This window comes from Ahaetulla prasina, chromosome 1 (assembly GCF_028640845.1).
Source record: "Ahaetulla prasina isolate Xishuangbanna chromosome 1, ASM2864084v1, whole genome shotgun sequence".
NCBI classification, from domain to species: Eukaryota; Metazoa; Chordata; class Lepidosauria; order Squamata; family Colubridae; genus Ahaetulla; species Ahaetulla prasina.
In genome coordinates, this window is record NC_080539.1 from 198,353,056 (window position 1) to 198,375,171 (window position 22,116).

At 36.3% G+C, this 22,116-nt stretch overlaps 1 protein-coding gene across 2 annotated transcripts in view; it reads right to left on the bottom strand.

The window, feature by feature from the left end:
- The window catches only part of BMPR2 (bone morphogenetic protein receptor type 2), a 77,894-nt gene that overhangs the window by 33,278 nt on the left and 22,500 nt on the right, over nucleotides 1-22,116 (bottom strand). For both annotated transcript variants that reach the window (XM_058187002.1, XM_058187011.1), the window contains 2 exons: nucleotides 15,020-15,193; nucleotides 13,623-13,802 (listed from right to left, as the gene is read on the bottom strand). In XM_058187002.1, coding sequence (XP_058042985.1) covers nucleotides 13,623-13,802; nucleotides 15,020-15,193 — 354 coding nt within the window. The remainder of the gene's footprint in view (nucleotides 1-13,622; nucleotides 13,803-15,019; nucleotides 15,194-22,116) is intronic.

Sequence of the window (22,116 nt, forward strand, 5' to 3'; positions counted from 1 at the left end):
CACATAGTGGTATTAATAGTTGTTTCATTGTGTTCAAAGTGAATTACATACAATGTATCAACACAGGTTAAATATAGGACTACAACTGTCAAATATTGTTGAATCTGGAGCAAGCAACTTGAGGAGCAGCACAGAGCAGCATACTTTCACAACAACTAGATTGTCTCCCTCCCCCAATGAGGAGTTGATTACAATCAGAATAAACTTTTAGTCAGCTCCCCACTGACCCCAAACTTTAACTAGCCTGGTGGTACAAAAATTAAGTTCATAAGTAGATCTCACATTCCAAAGGGCTCTATTCACTGACGTGATCTATAGATGCAAAAAATTCCGAGATAATATGAAATATTGCCTCTATTATATCTTTCATCTATCTGGACCTAACCTGGAACAAAATAGCAACCTAGAAATAAGAAGAAATTTCCTGACAGTTAGAACAATTAATCAGTGGAACAACTTGCCTCCAGAAGTTGTGCATGTTCCAACACTGGAAATTTTTAAGAAGATGTTGGATTTATTTTCTTACTTCCTTGACTTATCAAATGTCCTAAATACTTCACCTCAGGTTCCACATGCTGCAATTTCCTTTTTGACACTCTCAAACTGTAACTATCCAAGAAATTCAACAATTCATTTGTACTGTCCTCTACCTCTGACTTCTTTTCTCCTGATAATAAATCATCTACATACTATAACAACTGTATACAGGTGGCACGCGTAGCCATATTAGTGGGCATGCGAGCTCAGCTCTGGAACTCATGTGCGTGCCGGCCAGCTGATTTTCGGGCCTTCTGGGTCCACCAGAAGTAGGGAAACAGGCTGTTTCCTGCCTCTGGAGGGCCTTGGGGGGGTGGGGGTGGGGAAGGCCTATTTTTCTCTCTCATTCCAGAGCTTTTCTAGGAGTCGTGGGGGCCAAAACGGCCTTTCCCAACCCCCTGGAGGTCCTCTGGAGGCTGAAAATAGGCCCATTTGCCAACTTCCAGGGTGCTTGAAAGCCCAATTGGGTTTATTATCGGGTCATGTCTATTTTTCAGGAAAACATGGTATGTCTTTAAGTGCTTCCCATTAGAATAGAATAGAATAGAATAGAATAGAATAGAATAGAATAGAATAGAATAGAATAGAATAGAATTGAATTGAATTGAATTGAATTTTATTGGTCAAGTGTGATTGGACACACAAGGAATTTGTCTTGGTGCATATGCTCTCAGTGTACATAAAAGAAAATATATATTCATCAAGGTACAACATTTACAACACAATTGATGGTCAGTATATCAATATAAATCATAAGGATTGCCAGCAACAAGTTACAGTCATACAGTCATAAGTGGAAAGAGATTGGTGATGGGAACTATGAGAAGATTAATAGTAGTGCAGATTTAGGAAATAGTTTGACAGTGTTGAGGGAATTATTTGTTTAGCAGAGTGATGGCCTTCGGGAAAAAACTGTTCTTGTGTCTAGTTGTTCTGGTGTGCAGTGCTCTAACTATCTAATAATCCTGTACAGGTAGTCCTTGCTTACAACCATTCATTTAGCCACCATTCAAAGTTAGAATGGCACTGAAAAAAGTGATTTACAACCCATCTTCTCACTTATAACTTGCAGCAACCCCACGGTCAGGTATCAGACTTTGGGGGCTTGGCAGCACATATGTATTTATGACAGTTGCAGAATCTCAGGGTCCCATGATCTCCATGTGTGACATTCCCAGGCAACTTCCAACAAGCAAAGTCAATGGGGAAAACCAGACTCACTTAATGGCTTGTAGTTTGAAGAACTCTTGCCATAGAGATTTGTAAAGGCTGAGGGAAGGAGGACATGGCTTATGCTAATATTGAGTGAAGTATACTGCCTCACAAAATAGCTGACTTAAGCTACAGAAACTGATCCCATTCAGATGAACAGCTGCAATGCAATGATGTGTGGGGGGGGGAGGGAGGGAGGGAGAGAGAGAGAGAGGGAGAGACTTAGCAAACTGAGTGGTAACAAGGCAAATCAAGCTGGAAAACAGGCAATTTTCTTGAGAAACTCTGAAAAATAAGATTATAAAAACCAAGTCAGCTACTGAAAAAGAAAAACAAGAAATCCAAGAAAAAAACCATCATGGTTGTACAAAAGAACTCTCTCTGATCAACTGAAAGACAAAAAGGATTAGTATAAAAAATGGAAAAAGAGACACATAACTGAGGCAGAATACCACCATATAGCCTGCAGATGAAGTCAAGAAAGTTAAGTCTCAGAATGAACTAAGACTTGCAATAAATGTCAAAAATAATTTTAAAAAGTTTCTTTCAACATGTAAAAAACAAGAAAAAAGTCAAGGAAACAATGAACACTAAAGGGAGAAGATGGCAAGGAAGTGATGGGTAGCAAGGAGAAAGCAGAGGTGTTTTTAATGCATTATTTGTATCTTTTTCACACAAAAGGAAAAAAAAATAGCCCAACCTATCGAAACAGAACTGTAAAAGAGAGACTAGAAATACCAGTTAAAATAGGCAGGAAAATGGTAAGACAACACCTGTCTACCCTAGATGAATTCAAATCATCAGGACTAGATGGATTACATCCCAGAGTTCTGAAGGAGCTGGCACACATGATCTTGGACCCACTGAACTTTATCTTTCAAAGATCCTGGAGCACCGGAGAACTACCAAAAGATTGGGAAAGAGCTGACGTAGTTACTTTTCAAAAAAGGGAGGAAAATGGGTCAGGAAACTACAGATCCCAATCAGCATGACTTCAATACGTGGGAAGATTCTGGAAAAGATAATCAAGCCACAGATCTGCAAACACCTAGAAGCAATAAATGTTATAACCAGAAGCCAACATGGGTTTGTCAAAAACATCATGACAAACAAATCTTATTTCATTCTTTGACAAAGTGACTAAATTAGTGGACCAGTGAAATGTTATGGACATAGTATACTTGGATTTCAGTAAGATATTTCAGTAAAATGAACCATGGTGGCACAATGGTTAGAGTGCAGTACTGCAGGCTACTTCTGACTGCCAGTTGACTGCAATTTGGCAGTTCAAATCTCACTGGCTCAAGTTTGACTCAGCTTTCCATCCTTCCAAGGTGGGTAAAATGAGGACCCAAATTGTTGGGGGCAATATGCTGACTCTCTAAACTTAGAGAAGGCTATAAACCACTGTGAAGGAGTATATAAGTCTTAGTGCTATTGCTATATTTGATAAAGTGGACCACAACCTACTTCTTGGTAACTTAGAAAAATGTGAGATAGACAGCATCCCCACCAGATGGATTTGTAACTAGCTGACCAACTAGCTGTCCTTAATGGAGCTACATGTACAGGGAGGAAAGTATGCATTGGGGTACCCTGAGATTCTGTCTTAGCCCCAGTACTCTTCAACATCTTTATAAATGATTTTAGATGATGGGATAGATGGGAAATTCATCAAATTTGCAGATGACCCAGCTGGCAGGAATAGCCAACACCTCAGAATATAGGCTCAAGATCCAGAACAATCTTGATAGACTCAAACACTGGGTCCTATATAACAAAATGGTGAGAAAACTAAGTTTTTACACTTAGGCAAGAAAAAAAAATGTACAGGTATACAATAGGTAGAACTTGGCTCACCAGAAGTTAACTGTGAGAGAGATCTAGAAGTCCTAGTAGATAACCACTTTAATATGAGCCAGCAGTATGCTCCAGCTACCAAAAAACTGATCCAGTTCTAGGCTGCATTAACAGAAGGATTGAATCAAGATCATGTGAAATGTTACTACTGCTTTATAAGGTCTTGGTTCGCTGAAACGCTAATCTCCAACTTCCTGCTGGTCTCGGGAGTGCGAAGCTCCACTATCCGACTCTCAGTGCCTTCGGGAGCACTTGACTCCACCGAGGAGTTCCGGATCACTTTCTAATCAACAGGACACTAACCGAGCTCTAAAGGAGATCAGCAGGCAGCTGAGAGACCCCTGTCAATGACTAGAGCCAAAGCTCTAACCTGCGGGGACTTTGAATCCAACAATGAAAAGTCTGTTGTTAAAACTCACAAATCCAGAAATTCGAAAGTCCAGGAATAAATTAGGAAAGATAAGTCCACTACAAAGAGAATAGCAAGTCCAGGAATGGAGGAGAAACTCTTGACACGTCTGTCTAGTCTGGCGGACTGAGTCAAAAGCTGGATCCCCTAGCAACAGAGGCGGGACTTAACAACTTTGACAGACTCAGTCCATCAGTCTGAACAAATGAGTACAACCCATTCCTGGCTGATGTCTCCACCAATACGGAGAATACTGGATCCAGTTTTGGTTGTTACAATATAAAAAAATGTTTAGATTCTAGAAAGAGTTCAGAGAAGAGCAATAAAGATGATTAGGGGGCTGGAGGCTAAACCATATGAAAAGCAGTGAAGTCTAGGGATATGAAAAGTGAAAAGAAAGTCTAGAGATGACAGCAGTGTTCCAATATTTGAGGGGATGCCATAAATAAGGGAGGGTCAACCTATTTTCCCAAGCACCTGAAGACAGAACAATTATACACTGTAAAAAATTGAGCATGGTATATTTCTGCAAATGTGAATTTGTACTTACTATTTCTTTGGGATGTTTACAGATTCAAAATAAGAAAACAATGAATGTGGCAGTGCAGATGTTGGTAATCTTTTTACTCAGTATTTTATAGTATTTCCTTTGACATGGATTTTAAAAAATAAGCCTTAATTATTATTCCTAATAAAGGAATAATAAAACATAATAGAGAAAAGATAAAATAAATATATATATGTACAATAAAGAAATATTTTTGTTTATCTAAATATAAGGTTGTCTCTGCAAAACGAGCTAGTAATTGAAATGATAGCTTTTTTTTTGAACAAAAACTGAAACAGGCATGCTTCTAATAAATTCCAGAAGCTTTCAAACTCCATTAACACTTATTATTGCTTTGATAATTACTTAATAAAGTTAGAAAGCATCTAACTATCACTTTAAGCCTGTGGTTACCATTCTTCCTGAAATGAATCATTATCATTTGTACCTTAGTTTGTATTGTGAAATAACAGAGATTTTATACTGACACGCTGGAATCACTGGTATGTCATTAGCATGCCAGTCATTCCACATTTTTTTTTTTTTTTTTTTTTTTGTTTACATTTATACCCCGCCCTTCTCCGAAGACTCAGGGCGGCTTACATTCCCAGATCACCTTTTCTAGTCATTCTTATTAAAATGCTGTCTAGCACAGAAAGCAAGATGAACCCAATGACAATGGGACTAAGCAATAATATCAGTTTCTGAGTTATTTTTCACAAGTGCTAGAGTAAAATAAGTGTATTATATAATGTATTATCTTTCTATTCAAATTGGCTTACTACTATGAGAACTCTATGCTATGAGTTTTAGTTCAGAATACATGATAAATGATAAATCTATATCACTAACTTCCTAGAAAGAAGTAAACAGCCCATCCACCCTTTTATACAACAACTATCTTTTTCCTCCATAACAAGATTTGTCTGCTAGCCAATCTGGAGTCCTAAGAAGGTTAAAATGTACTGCCTACATGCTCAGGCAAAAGGAAACCTCATTTTGAGAGGAAATACAAGGCTGGCCATGAGAAGAGAACTTGGAGGCAGGAAATCCATGAAGACAAAAGTATTTGTTTTAGCTGTTACAATCCTCCTTCTGGACATATATGCCCAAGGGCAGTCAGAAGGAAACCATTGCTGTAGGCAAGTTTTAAACCTACACCAAGGACTAGGATTTTCCAAGATATGCCCTGGAGTTTGTTGTAGGAATGCTTCATTTGCCTGATGGCAATACATCACTTTCTTTGAAAGAAAATAGAATATAAGAATAGTAAGATTCTTATATTCTGGGGCAGGGGATAGGTGGGTATACTTATAACTATAGATATTAACAGACACCATGTCCTGCATTTCATAGCATTGTTCAGGAAACATACTTTGATCCTTTAAGCAGTTAAATGCTACATGCTTTTTCAGCATTCACAGAAAGGCAGTTCTGGCAAATTTAAATAGCTCATAGATACTTTTATGTAATAAAAAAGCTTGTACAAGTAGGCATTTCCTCCATGCAGATCAGAGGGAGGGAGAGCCACCCTCTGTCTGCCTTATTGGAGCCTGGCCTGTTTCTGTTTACAAATCCTGGAGCCAGACCGGGGCATTGGCTGGAGGCGGGCCGTCTGCTTCCTTGCTTACACTCAGCCTTTGTCTACTACTGCTGTTCCAAGAATGTACAACTCTGCATATGCAAGCAGCAAAGCAGAGTTTTCCTATAGTGGTTATCCTGGGTTCCCTTTCCCTGGTCCCTCACCAATTTTATTCTAAAAGATAATTTAAGGATTACAGTATTTATATTTTCCTCAGAGGCAAGACCTAAAAGGCTTCCAGCCAAAATTATTTTACTCTTTTGCGGAATTGATCCAAAATCCTCACATTTTTTAGACAGAACAATTACATTTCTTCCTCCACTATCCAAAATATACTGTGTTTTTTTTAAAAAACGTAGTGCCTCCTGTACAGAATTATGTGTGTGTGTGTGTGTGTGTGTAGAACATTCAATTTCAATAATTTCATGTCTTTGTTATTAATTTTGGCAGAAATGTTTTCAATTTATCTTTTGTACTACAACTGGTTTGTAATCTGGCACAGATTTAACAGTCTTTTACTTCTGCTTTTTATTAAAAAGTGTACAATATTCAGATCTGGACAAAGGAACGTCACAACCAGCAAGGGCACTGCTTTTGTATCTGTCAGCTGCTCCATAAAGGAGTATTTTATTTTTCTGGGCTTATGTAGTAGCTGGGTGCTCAGGAAAATATGCTGCTGAATTAATTAATTTAGTATACTACCTTGCATTAAATACCCACCTTAGGTAATTAATTTACTTCAAGGAATCTTTTGAGCTGTGCACCATTGCATATACAGGTATCCTCAACATAAGACTACAATTAAACTCAAAATTTCTGTTGCTGAGTGAGACAGTTGTTAAGTGAATTTTACCCCGTTTTACAATCTTTTTTGCCACAGCTGTTAAGTAAATCACTGCAGTTGTTAAATTAGTAACACGTTTGTTAAGTGAATCTGGCTTCCATATTAACTTTGCTTGTCAGAGCACCTGAATTTTGATCAAGTGACTATGGGGATGCAGCAACAATCTTAAGTGTGAAAAACAGTCATCAGTCACTTTTTTCAGTGCCATTGCAATTTCAAATAGTCATTAAATGTGTCTTCAAATTCCATCTCCTTAGCCACGAGATATCATTTTTGTAATCATAATAGCAACAATCCACTGGAAAACCCAACTTGCTTTTCATTAACATTTTTCTCACAACTTGAGGAAATGTGTATTTTTTCTATACATTTGTTCATAGGTGCCAACAGCAAATAGGTATTGGCACTTGCCACAAGGATTATAGCCAGATTTTTTAAAAAAAGCATTCCTATTCAAGTTTGTCAACATTTTATATTTTTCCATAAGGAAAGATGCTTCTGTTTAACTGACAAAATCGGGCATCAATGGATGATCAATGGAACCAACTTAGAACTAAGGATAAATTTCCTGACAGTTAGAATAATTAATCAGTGGGATGCCTTGCCTCCAGAAATTATGTTGCTCCAACCCTGGAGGGTTTTTAAGAAGAGATTGGATGACCATTTGTCTGAAATGGTATAGGTTTCCTGCTTGAGAAAGGGGTTGAACTAGAAGACCTCAAAGGTCCCTTCCAACTCTGTTATTCTATTATTCTAATTTCTGTTATGGAGCAAAAGCAAAACAAAACCAAAAAGACTCAAATCCCTGCAGATTTCAGATTATATCTGTGTGAAACTCCCAATCTTCTAGTTTCTAGCTTGATGCCTTAAATACTATTTCCAAACCGCTTCTCAAAATTCTTACTACTTCTAACTGTACCTATCAGTTTTCTCCCTTACTAATTCCATTGGAAGCAAGTCATTCAGGTGCTTCTCAGTATCAGCAAGAGCCAATGCTCAGAACCTAACCTAACAATGTTGTCTCACAGACACTATTCCTTATTTTACCTCAATCTCTTATTAAAAAGAATTAGATCATGCTCTAAAAACACTTTTTGTTGAAATGTGGAAGCTATCTATTTTGCAAAATCTCAGGGTAGCCTTGAATGATTTTTCCATCTCAATAACAACCCAAAGAACATTGAACAAATCCACATACTATCACATATTGACTCACTAAATACAGGAATGCATATATGTGAGTCAATCCAAGGATTTCTATTTTTCAATAGCTGAAAAAGAAACATCCATCTCTTCTTAATCTAACACATTCAAATTTATTCTGTTCTGAATACTATTTATACAAAAATACATTATAATTAATATTAGACTTGTCACTGAACTAGCACTTACTAAAATGCAGCACACAAAATGGCCCATTCACTGCTAAAATGATAACAGTTTCTATAGCAACTGAACCATGTTCCTTTTATTTACACTTTTAAAATATTATTTGCCAATGTGCAAGCAAGCAATAATAATCTACCAAAGAAGAGTACATCCTAATATTAAATACAAATAATCTTCAAGACACCAAACAAAAATTAAAAAAATACTCAAATTAATAGTGATCATTAGATCTAGTTCTTTTTTAAAAAGTATATGTATCCATCATCTTGGGAGTTTTTAAGGACAAATACTTCTCTTATTACTTGCTATTAACTAAATGGATTGAATATTGATGGAATGGATTTCTTGTTTCCTTTGGAAACCTTGCATATGAGGACCCAGATTGTTGGGGGCAATAAGTTCACTTTGTATATAATATACAAATGGATGAAGACTATTGCTTGACATAGTGTAAGCCGCCCTGAGTCTTCGGAGAAGGGCGGGATATAAATGCAAATTAAAAAAAATCCCCAAATTTATTTCAGGAGTTTATGGAACTGATAGGAATCCAGAGAAACACTCTCAGATGCAAGTTAAAGCCTGCATACATAAGACTAGAATGTTAGTCCATTCTTGATTCTTTCACTATTAGGTTTCATTAGATATCCAAGTGGAATCAGTTTAAAACATTTCAAACAAGTAGGCACTTATTTCATACATATTTCTAGGGAATGCAGAATATGTCCTGCAATTTGGACATATTCTGTAAATTTGAGTTATTTTGATTGAAAAGTTTTGCCCTAAAATGGACCATTTTGCCCAGTTAAAGGTTACAGACATGAGAGTTTTAGTAGTATATAAATAAGATTAAAACATAGGTAAGACACAAAAAACAAAAAACACTTTATGCTAAAGCAAAGTACTCCTTCTTAATGTATAATGAACTACAGGGGACCATTTGAATAAATAAAGAATATCAATTATAATGCATCAATTATTTCCAATTTACATACTTAATTGCTGAGTGGCCATTATAATACATTAAATTAACACTTATTCCTCTTTTTTTAAGAAGAGATGTCAGTGAACATTTTAGCCTGAATTCCAAAACTAACTACTTTAAATTATAGGGACCTTTTAAAATTACACACTCTTTGTGTAATTTTACACAAGATTAAATCTTGCAACAGAAAATAATATCCAGTTTAACTGATCATATTGTCATCTTTCTCCTTCCCCAAAACTAATTCTTGCCTGGTCCCACCTCTGCAAAATAATCTGCTTCTAGTGACTGGACCAACAAATACATGAGAACAGAGAAGGACAGGAAAAATCCAGCGTCTTCTCCATGTGGCTGTGATGCAACAGGAAGCTTGTTTTCCAACAATTAGGAAAATAAGGGGATAGTGGGGACAGAATGTTAAATATCCTAAACTTGTAGATTGGTTCAGAAGACTAGAGCTCTCTTTTTTTTCTATGACAATTCAGAATGTTTCAGAATTAAACCAACATGAATGTGACTGATTTACCATTTGGGGATTATCTTTAGCTAGCCAAACAGCACAGTTTAGCCATTCTGTAATGAGTTGACAAATTATAATCTGCTCAACTGCTATCTACCACTTCAAATCTGTCATTTCTATTGTTCTTCATGAACATCAAATACATTTCTAAATGAACTTAGATCCTCCTGTACTGCCAATGGGCTTTTTTTTTTTGCCTGTCAGAGTTGCCAAATGAATATGTAAATGCTTTGAGTTGGCAGTGAAAGGCTGAACTGCAATCTGCATGAAACTCGGTATTGATTAGAACATCAATCTTTTCTGCTGTAGGTGGCTATCTCTAGATTGATTGATCAAATATATTGATCTCTTATCATCTTGCCTGAAATTGCACAATCTGCTGAGTTTTGAAAGTTTTAATATATTTTCTAACGTATGACATCTCTGAATACCACTTAGCAGTGTTGGTAATTGGCATCCATGAAAATTATGCTGCTGACCTTTCCTATGTAATGCCATCTCATAAAATGGAGATTATTAGTCTCGGCTGTAAAGAGATGCTAAATTTAATAAGTATATTTGATTATTTTTACATTAATGGCAAATATTTATGCCTTATGTTGGCAATCAAATGTGTAAATGTTTTAGATTAGTTATACTATGAAATGTTTTTCTTCCTTTAGAGGTAACTTTGCAACTAGTTACACTTTAAACACTTTGCATTTCATAATCTACTCATGTCACTTAATTTTTATTGCACAGGAATGTGAAAAGCTTGAAAAAAATAATTTTAGGGAAGCAAAGTATTCCACCATATAATCTGTATTCTGTTTCAACAGCAATTGCTCTTTGGTGAAAAGTCAAAATAACTCCTGATACTATTTTTCCATTCAATGAACTGTGGTGTTATATTTGAAGTATTTCACATGAGATTATGAGCTGCCACACCACCATTTTTCTCTAGCCAGAGGAACCAGGGTCACTGCCAGACACATTCAGAGCTGCAGACAAAGAAAAAAACTGGCAGACAATGAAGGAACACTCTACTCCTCTAATTAATGCAATACATCTCAATGCTGTAGTAGCATTTTGGATTTGATCTCTAAATAGGCAACTGAGCACACTTATCTGTGACATTTTAAAGACATACGTAGTTGCTGTAAGATGAAAACAGGTGCTTCTGTGTGCTCCAAAGCACCTTTTGGATAATCATATTTGAAGCATTTCATGCTGTAGCAGACTGTCTCTCTTCTGACCTTAAGGAAGAACTAAGCAGAACTAGAAATAAATACATTCACTTCCACTACCATTCCCTCAATTGTAACTACCAAATTTCATAAAAATGAATAAGAATTATAGACAATATAATAATTAACTTGGATTTTCAAAATACGAATTCTTTATCTGGTTAAGAACAACACTTATTTAACACTAATGCCTTTTTTTACTCATATACTGATAATACTCTCCTACAGTGTGGCATATAAGAAATAGGCCATATTAGTATTCAGGATGTGTCTGCCAAGGGCTTTTAGGATTAAGATTAACAATGCAGGAAGCATATCTGAGAACTCAATCCTCAAATACATTAATGTATTTTAAATCAATGTGCAAGGGGCATATACTCTGTTATTTTCTTATTATTCACTCACAAAGTCATCTTTATGTTTCCAAGAGGGAACAGTAAGAATATTGATTTAGATTTTTTTCAGCTGAAACTTGAATTATCCCATAGTACTGGTCAATATCATTTACTGTCAGTTTCTTCCACTATCATTAATAATGTAAATATTAAAATAAAAGACAATAAGGAATAAGAATACAGGGAAGACAATTTCTCTTCCTATCACAAACTTCATGTACAGTACTACAGCCTTCATTATCCTCAGGCCAATGCCAGCACTTTTATTACATTTCTACCAATAATTAATTTGATAGTCCTGGGATGATTCCTTAGCATGCTCTGAAAGGTATGAAGAAAAATGTTGATTTGTAATTTTAAAAAGAATGACACAAACAATGGCCAGTGAGAATATGCCTTGAAAATAAGCAACCTTGTGGTAAAGTACATGTAATCCTCGATTTATGACAGTTCACTTAACTGCTTTCAAAATTACAAAATAACCCCCACCCCAAGTATTTATGACACAGTCCCGAAGTTACGAATGTTGCATCACCACAGCAGTCGTTCACACTTATGAATGACACCACAGAGGCATTGCAACATTGCCCTGCCTATTTACCACCCACAACCCCACCACAGGAAGATGCTTTTTGCACCAAGACCACAAGCAGGCAATGAAACTGCGGCAGAGAGGCTGGAGAGGAAAAAGCTTGCTAGATCTTCAAGGTAAGTGATCTAACGCAGCAGGATGTGGGGGAGCAATTGTAGAGACCCCAGGGGAAGGAGTATAAGGTATCTCAGTGGGTCAGGGGAAGCCTTGGATGGTCTTTAGCAGCTAGCCTCCTTCCCTCCCCCCCATGGCCTTCCCCACCCTGAGATACCTCATGTGCACTTAACAAGCTGTGCATTCGATTAGCAAATCTGTGGGTGAAAGCAGGGAGTGATCACATTCATTTGACGTGATTGACTCCAACAAATCCTCGAGTTACGAATGTAATTGGTTAGCTCTATTACATTCCTAACTCGAGGATTACCTGCATTGAATTTCACTGTTTACAGAACAAGGCAATCTCCTAGTACAATTCTATAGGTATGGAGAAAGCAGGAATTTTAATTCTTTCGAATATGAGTTGAAGGACACCTAACTGGGCATATAGATATTAAATAATATTATTCTCTTGCTATTAGATTCTGGTTTATGACTTAATCCTATATTGAAAACTATAGAAAAGATTTAAATTGCTTCTATGTCCTTCTAACAATATTTCATTGAAGAGTAATATTTTATCTTTTAACAGCTAATATTCAATGTTAGTTAAAAGTATTTATTTCATTTTAATAGTTATAAACAGATTTTTTTCAATTCAGAACATGTCTGAAGAGTCTGACATCTCAATATAACCTATGAAAAATATATATTTATCTAACACAACATAGTATGTGTTTGTAGAGTGTGTACAGAATGTTTCCTGCAATTTTGAAAGTTAACAAAAATATGTTGATTGTGCCATTTCTTATCCAGAAGCCATCTGATTAAATCCCTTCTTCTAAGCTATTTATCACAAACAAAGTTCTGAGAAGAAACAAAATACTGCAGCTAAAACTAAATTGATGACTCCTTTGCTCAGATCCCAAGAGTTATTTGGTGTGCAGTTAGGCAAGCCATAATTCAGGTTTGTAGTAATGTTTTAACAAACTATTAAAACACAAAGATCCTAGTTTTATAACGGGATGTGTCTAAGCATTTCAGGATTACATCCTAGGGTAACAAATACTTATATCTAATAAAGAATATTCAAAACTAAAATTTAAAGTTTAAAATACAATTCCAACCCCACTAGTAAAATTCTATTCTGATATGAACTCTTGCACATGTCTGTGAAATAGATTTATTGAAGCCTATATTTAAAGTGATAATCTTACATCATTGTAGCACAGTATCATGGAATTTTATAAAGAGCATTAAATGAAACCAGAAAGTCTCAGTGCTTTTCTGGATAAAATAAATATGGGATCATTTACACATCAACAAAAAAACAATAGGATTTTTTGGAGCGTCTCAGACTCAACTCCATACTCTTCCTTAAATCACAATTGCTGTTCACTACTAATTGTAATTCAGTCTGGGGTAACTCACCAGAAGGTGTTGGATCTATAGGAACTGGTGGTGGAAAGTTCTCTGTGAAGTTGACATTGCACAGGTTGGTACTACAGCAGCAGAAACGGTATGTCCCATTCTGAATCAAGGAAGGAGTGTTTGTTACTATACATTCTTCAGCATGACACTCTTGGGGGTCTCCTATATGAGTCCAACATCCTGAAATAAATGGCACATAAAATAGTACATCAGTTTCATTCAGTTTATATTGTGAATCATCTTTCCCAAGGTGAGAGAAAAGGCTGCGTAATTAAAGGTGATATATTCAAGATAAGACTTCCTACCTTCCTACCCTTCGGGGGGTACCTGAACCCCCAAAATGCAATGCACGTTCATCCCCCATGCATGCGCCCCGCCCCCACGCATGTACGAGCGGCCCTTTTAGATCAAGCAGAATTGAAAATTTATCCTTTAGTCCCTTACAAAACTAACTAACCAAACCAAATTTTAAAAAGTTAAAAAGTAATCCACTGGTACAATCAGATATTTTTTATTTTATTTACCACTTCACAACAGTAAATCAAATAAATATAAAATAACAATTATATTGTATATACATCAGCAGTATAGTGTTCCATTTGCAGCCTTATTAGCTTGTAATAAACCAGGAATCTTAATTTACTAAACTATAATATGAACAAGGAACATATATAATGTAGTTCCACCCTTTGTACAAGCATATAAGCTTGTTAGAAAGCACATATTAAAGAACACAGAGTTTGGGATTATGATTCTGAATACTGAACTCATTTCTACTGATTCTGATATAATCCAAGATCCTTATTCCCTGCTTGGTATGTTTATCCCTTTGTGAAAAACAAGAGTAAATGGAATCGCTAGGCATAACACTCATTATATACTTCAATAAATCAGCTCCTGGCTTATGATTATTACAAATTGAACAGTGATTCTTGAACAAGAGCTAAAACTATGAGCAATATGGGTCTGAGTAAAAATTCTCAAAAGTCCAGAGACTGTAGCCTTTAATGTAACAATAGATGAGACAATCCATGTACTGTATAATCTATGTATTCTTAGTTGTTATAAATACTGTGTTGTTGTTCCTTTTATATCTCACCTGGATATAAAATCTTAGAGTTTGGAAGCTATACATCTGCTCAGGAAAAAGAATATAAGCAGAAAATTTCCCAGGAGGCTAGAGGTTATACGTTTCTGATAAAAAGATGTTTTGGGATAAGCTAACATTCAACAGCAGCCATTTCTGGGGAATTTCCCATAATAAACTCTACATTTTCCAAATACCTCCTGTGCCAAAAAGGTTAGTAATCCTTAGCAGGATTACATTACTTCATTAAAAACATTACATCAAACCATAGTAGAAAAAAATAAAACAGCACCACGATGGTTGAAATTACCTTGTTTTACAAGACGTATTTCTCCTTCTCGGGTTTTCTCCCAGAGACCATAGCAGGTACTTCCTTTCATACATAAAACTGTACCATTCTCTTGAGAAATCTGACTTTCACTAATTCCATGTTCATTTTGGTAGGAGTCTCTAAAAGCACATTTTGTCTCTTCACCTTGCGCAGCTAAAGAAGAAAATTAAAACTATTATTAAGATTATGCCAAGGTTTAAAACTAAACATAGTTGACAAAACAGAAGAGCAATTTTGATACTTCAGAATTTATCTGCAAAAGGAAAATAATGGGATTCTAATGAATATCAGTACAATCCATTTGAGTGTGCATAAAATAATTTTCCTTGAAAATTGGTGTATGTACATGATTACACTATGTGCAATTCCTTTTTATTTATAAACATTATATTATTCCCCAAAAGGCAATGTTTTGAAGCATATTAAATTGTGAATACGATAAAAAGGATCAAGCTTAATTTCCAGTTTCAAATGATGTGGAATTACCACTTTGGATCACTACTCAGCTAAATGATGAAATCCCTTAAGCTTTTGATTGCTTTACTGAAAAAGTGATAAACAAAAATTATATAAAGTATTTGCCAGTGGCACAGTACATGAACACAGAACGGGAAATATGGTGATGGAAAAAAAAATACTATATTAAACTATCCCAAACAAAACAGAACCCCCCCAAAATGAAAAATAATCTTACAATGAACTAAGTGTTTTTTATTTTAAATGTTTAGTAACTTAAACAATCTTTTATTTACTATGAATAAAAAATCCATTTAAAATAGACATATAGACAGATGCATAGATACCAAACTACTAAAATAACAAGCCTTCAATTTTTCCTTTCTATTATACTGATTCATTTGTCAAACAATAAAGGAAAACTAGATCACACAGCTCCATTTCTAAGTTCTATTATATCCTCTGCATTAAAACTCCAATCAGCATTTGGAAGATGTTAAGACAAAATATATAATTTAGATACTTATTGATATGACACATTCTGGAGTAATCCCAATTTGAAAACTGCAGACAATTTGTTTTTCAAGTTGTATCAGTTATGGGAAGCTGCCTCCTGGAAGAATGAATATTTTGAGGAATATTAAAAAAAGGCAGATGAGAAATGGAGAAACCTATTTTTTTAGAAACATGAAGCAGTTCCAAACTCCTTGGCCCCAAGCAGAAACTGAGGAGGCACTTTTTAGAAATGCAGATTTGGTAATCTATTCAAGATAGGAAATTTTGAAACTCCCTGCAGCAAAGTCTAAACAAAGGGGAAGGGCCTTCTCTGTGGGGGCTCCCACACTCTGGAACGAGCTTCCCCCAGGTTTACGCCAAATACCTGACCTTCGGACTTTCCGCCGCGAACTGAAGACACACCTTTTTATCCGCGCGGGGCTGGCTTAAATTGAATTTTAAATGTTAAATTTTATTAATTTTAAAAGGTTTTTTTTTAGTTATGGTAAATTTTTAAATTTTCAGGCTAATTTAAATAAGTTTTTTAAATTCCGTTTTAATTGTATTTTGTATTGTTTCGTTTTATTCTGCCTGTACACCGCCCTGAGTCCTTCGGGAGAAGGGCGGTATAAAAATCAAATAAATAAATAAATAAAGGCAGAATGGTAAGATTAGCCCCTCACTCAAGATCCAAACCAGGACAAAGCCATTAAGCCACAATAGGAATTGCCCAACACCCTTTCAGAACACAAGCCTCTTCATTATATCACCCAAGAGCAGTCCAAACATCAACCAAATTAGCTGTGACAAGCACCCAGGATTTGGACTTCCTCTTTTCCCTTTATAGCCAACTATGACTCCTACATAACCCCTACATGACCCCACAGGAATCTGACAACAGCCAATAGAATATTAAAGGACATGTTCTTGCACAGGAACAGGAAACTCAAATACAAAGCCCAGAGAAGGTATAACTCCCCCCCCCTCAACTCTCTTTTGTTCAGCTGCACCAGAATCATAAACATGTGGTTCTGCTTCATTATTAAACCATCTTTCCAATCAACCTCCATGTTGCCAGAGTCTTTCTCCCAGCTTGGAACTGAACCAGATGGATATTTCTTCCAACACAGTCAATTAGTGTTATTGAAGGTTTAGATCAGCTCACTGCCAATTATGTTTTTAAAGCATTTGAATGACTGCAAGAGGAATCTGGATTGCTTAAAATCCAAAGTGGCAGTATATTCCATTAAAACAACTTTTGATTTCATAATGGTCCAGACACAAATGAGTTGGAACGTGCTGTATTAATAAAACAATGGCTTAAAGAATATTAAATTATAAAGTTTAAGAATTATGGATGTTATGATATGAGGAATAGAGAGAAGGTAGCAAGATTATACTTCAGTGTCAGAAAAGGAGTGCAACCTCAAATTTACAATCCTGGCTCATAAATGTATGTTTATTTTGTGCTTATGAGCCTAGTATACAAGTAGTCCTCCCTTAATAATCGATAGCTTAGTGACCATCTGAAGTTGTGGCAGACCCTTCTCCCAAAGATACTTATGCCCCAGTGTCCCAGTGCTCACCCTTACGACCAACTGATAGAAAATATCAGTAGCTCAGGGTTGAAATGAGGGGTCTTTGATGCTCTCTGAGCTTCATTGTTTTCTTGCGACATTTCACTATCCAAACTACCGTATTTTTCAGAGTATAAGACATTCCGGACTATAAGACCTTTTTTGGTGAGAAAAACAAGAAAAAGAAATCTACCTCTGCCTCCCAGCAATTTTGCCTCATTACAGCAAACAGACTGCTTTACTTTCGTTTTCAGCATAGCTTGATTAGCACAAGAAAAAAAAACTCTGCTCCCAGCAATTTACCTCTTTGCAGCAAGCAGCAGAGGCCTGCGCAGCAATAGGCAATGGCAATCCCTGCAGCCTGAAACAGCTGAAAGTCAGGAGGCCGATCCAACGACAATCAACTTGTGCTAATCAGGCTGTGCTGAAGTTGAAATGGGCTGTTTCTTCTTGCTGCCTGCTGCAAGGAGGTAAATTGCTGGGAGGCAGAGGCCAAAGGATGGGGGCTACATTAGGTGTATAAAACGCATCCAAATTTTCACCTCCTTTTAGGGGGGGGAAAAGGTGTGTCTTATACTCCTAAAAATATGGTAACATCATCAGTGCTAGTGGGGAGTGATATTTGCTCTCAATTATATTTGTCAGTGTTAGTGGGAGTGGTCTTAGTGGTTCTTTGGTTGGGCTGTAAACTGTGAACAAAACCTAACTCCAACTCCCTACTAGCACTGAAATGTTACCTAATTACAAATGAAACATTTGTAAGAAAACCACCAAGCTCAGAGAGAATCAAGAGCCTTTTGTGATCAACTGCAGGGATGGGACAGAGAGAAAGGCCTGCAAGGACCATGGGTGGGGTGGGGGGGAAAGCAGGCCCAAGGGCTGTGGGGACTCAGAGGAGATTATTATAGATTACTGGAATAGTTTCATTACAAAGAAAGAAGCCTTGAGAAATAAGAGATCAACTGAAAGTTTTAACAATCATTTCTCAAAGCACAATCATCCTGTCTAAGTGAAAATGGTTGCCATCTTATTCTAATAGGATTTACCTAATTCTACACTGTGGTAATAAATTTGTGTTTTTAAAGGACTTCTACTTTGGTAGAAGTCACTAAACCACAATGTATAGTTTTTTAAAGATTTTTTTATGCCATCTTTATTATTTTTATAAATAACTCATTACTTTTCATACAATTTTCTTAAAACATAGTTTGGATATAAATTGAATAAACTGAATTGCAATTATTCACAACTTTTTTTAAAAAAGTGGGGAGGGAGTTAAAAGTATTTATAAAGTTGTTTCATGCCTATGGGGGGAAAAACTTGTTTTGTCTCATGAGCACCATGACGTAAATCTCAATCCAATGGTCAATGAACACCATGCACTTTATTAGTTTATTTGCAGCACAAGCAGGATAGACAATATTATGTGAGAATTTTTCAGACATCTCTGAAGACAAAGGAGCTAGCATGTGTTCATCTGATTAACATTTGTGAGTTGCATATACAGTTTTATTCTCAAAAACATATATTTTTTTTCCTGGAACACTTAGCCCCCTTGTATTTTCTGGTTCTTGGCAAGATAACCAAAAAAAAAAACAACACCAAAAAAAAACAAAAACAGGATATTTCAATCTCACATGGCAAAGAGCTATTCATTTCTTGAATCTAAACATAAATATAACTGATGTGACTCAAAGGAAAAGTGAGGATTTATATATTCTTGTTAAGTGCTTGTGTCCCCTGCAAATTCTTATCCCTACAAATCCTTACTAGTTATATACTACCTTTGAACTTACAAAATTAAAACCACAATATTGCTATTCAAATTCAGATAAACATGCTATAGGTCATGATATATGTTAGATTGTAATAAATAGTATGGAAATCCATTATATATACCCACAAAATATAAACTGTAAGCTGATATTTACAAAGGCCAATTCAGAGTTTCAGAATTTTTAAAACAGAAAGAACGGAACAAATGTGTAACATTAATATTGCTTCTGCCAACCTAGCAGTTTGAAAGCATGTAAAAAATGCAAGTAGAAAAATAGGGACTACCTTGGTGGGAAGGTAACAGCTTTCCATGTGCCTTGGTGTTTAGTCATGCTGGCCACATGACCATGGAACTGCCAGCAGAAAGCGCTGGCTCTTTGGCTTAGAAACAGAAATGAGCACCGCCCCCTAGAGTCGGGGACGACTAGCACGTATGTGTGAGGGGAACCTTTACCGTTACCTTTAATATTGTAATCTTAATGATCTCTTGGAAGTTCTTCCTGTAATAGCAATTGGATTTACTTCATCATCATGTGGAATATTCTTCTGAGAGATTGCATCTATAAATAAACCTCATCAAATATTAACTCCTGCACAATTAATTACTGATCTGTTAAGATATGTCACATTGAGAAAATGACCATGTGAACTGATCCCAGACTTTCATAATCACTTTGAATTATAATGAAAGTTTTATAACTTTGGCTTTGTATGTTTCTTCCTTGCCATTTTTGTCAAACAAATAATCACAAACAAATGATCAGATGTACTTGGACAAATACTGGTCTACCTTTAGCAAATTCAACACGTCTGCTTATTCTACTGGCATACTAAAGCTGAAGAAATTGATTGTTTTGTTTCATATTTTGCATGGTTTTCATAAGGTAATGTAAGCAAATATTATACTTTTTCTATCAGTCATTTTGGTTATATTCAGTAACAATGTTTTGCATCCTCTTTTTTTCTATGTAGCCCCCATATATGTTTTCAAATCTGAAATTTTCATCAAGCTTCCAGCTAATATTTAGCAGAAATGGGGATCCTCTGGCAAATCTATTTTGTCAGAGGATGGACATCAGTGTCTCTCAACATTAAAATATATGAAAACGGCAGTGTGTTACTAAAACTTATTTTACTAAAAAATAGAATTCTCTCAGCTTCATACTTTTCTGATATATACAATTCTTTATACACTTTTTCTAGCAATCAAGCCTTGAACCATTAAAACTGGGTAGAGACCTAGATTTTTATTACCGTAGAGTCAAAACAGCACCACCCTCATTTCCTGACTCTTGAAAAGAATGCAATCTAAAATAGCACATTCTTGATTTGTGCTCAACTTCTTCAGGACAATGTCTGAATTGCGGAGAAGGCTATCTTTTTTCTTGACCTCTTATTGCTTATTGCCCGCTGGATGCTTAGATCTGGCCCATGGGGCCCCCTGGAAACAGCAAAGGACCGGCCTACGGTGGCTCTGCCAGCAAAAACGGAGCTCAGAAGGGCTGCGGGCGGCCCACCCAAGCTCCATTTTTGCTGGCAGAAGGTTGCAAGAGGAGGAGCTCAGGAACCCATTTTTTCTGGCAGAGCACTCAGGCCACCACAGGCACCCTGACATGGGTGATGTCGAGCTGGCCATACCCACCCTGTCCCCCTGAGGTCAAACACAAGCCTGATGCGGGCCTCAATGACATTGTGTTTGACACCCCTGGTATAGGGTTTCCTGACTGAAGAGCTCTCCAACTGTGTTATTCTGTTTCTGTTCTGTTTCCTTTAGTTTTAAATCAAACCACAGTCATTACTATTTTCAAATCAGAATTTTATATCATGCTACACATCTACTTGTAGTCCTGAGCAATACTGTAAGATAGAATCTTGTCAAACATGGTTAACAACTGCATTTCATTTTTTCTATTTTAAGAATATTTTTTATCAAAGAAGCAAAGTATATCAGTTTCATACCTATCAATAAAGAGGATCTTTGCCCCACTTTTTTGAGAAAAAAATATTAATGTATAAATTACTTTGATATCCATTTCTTTTTCTTGCTCTAATATGCCTTCAGATAGATTCATTATGGTTTGCTACTTCAAGGTAGGCAAAATATCACTGGTCCACAGGATCAAAATCAGCTCAGCAATTCAACCTCACACAAAAGAATAAGAGGTGCTTAATAAAACATTTTTCTGCTTTGCACTTACATATAAAAAAGCCAACATGGTATTTAAGCAACATTTGAGTAAACTCTCACAAGTAAATTTTAAGTTTGATAAAGCTACCTCGTCTCTAAGGACTCTATTTCAACACGATAAGTTTGCACAACTCAATAATTTGGCTAGAAATAAACTGAAAAACCAAAATTTTCCGCCAATAAACAGCAATCCCTCAGGAGCTAATGTCCTGTCTAATGTTTAAGACATTAAATTTACTACTTAATATACTCTTCTACTAAGATTCTCATAGTGAAGGCGGAAGCTGGACGCCACCATTGTTCCCCAGAGGGAGGGGGGGCCTCAAACCCTCCCTCCTAAATTTCTCCATCACCTCTTCTCTCCAGAGCTCCACAAAACCGGTAATCTTGTTATTTTAAGTTCTCCTCTCTCCAAAGTGATTCGTACTCCTTCCAGTCGCAGGGGAGGAAAACCCCCCCGCACTCCAGGGTACTCCACTCACGTTTGCCGATATCCCCTTCCCTTCTTCATTCCTCAATTCTTCTCCGTTCCCTGTTCACCACCAGGCTGCTGCAATTATAAATCCAAAGCCCCGGTGTCACTG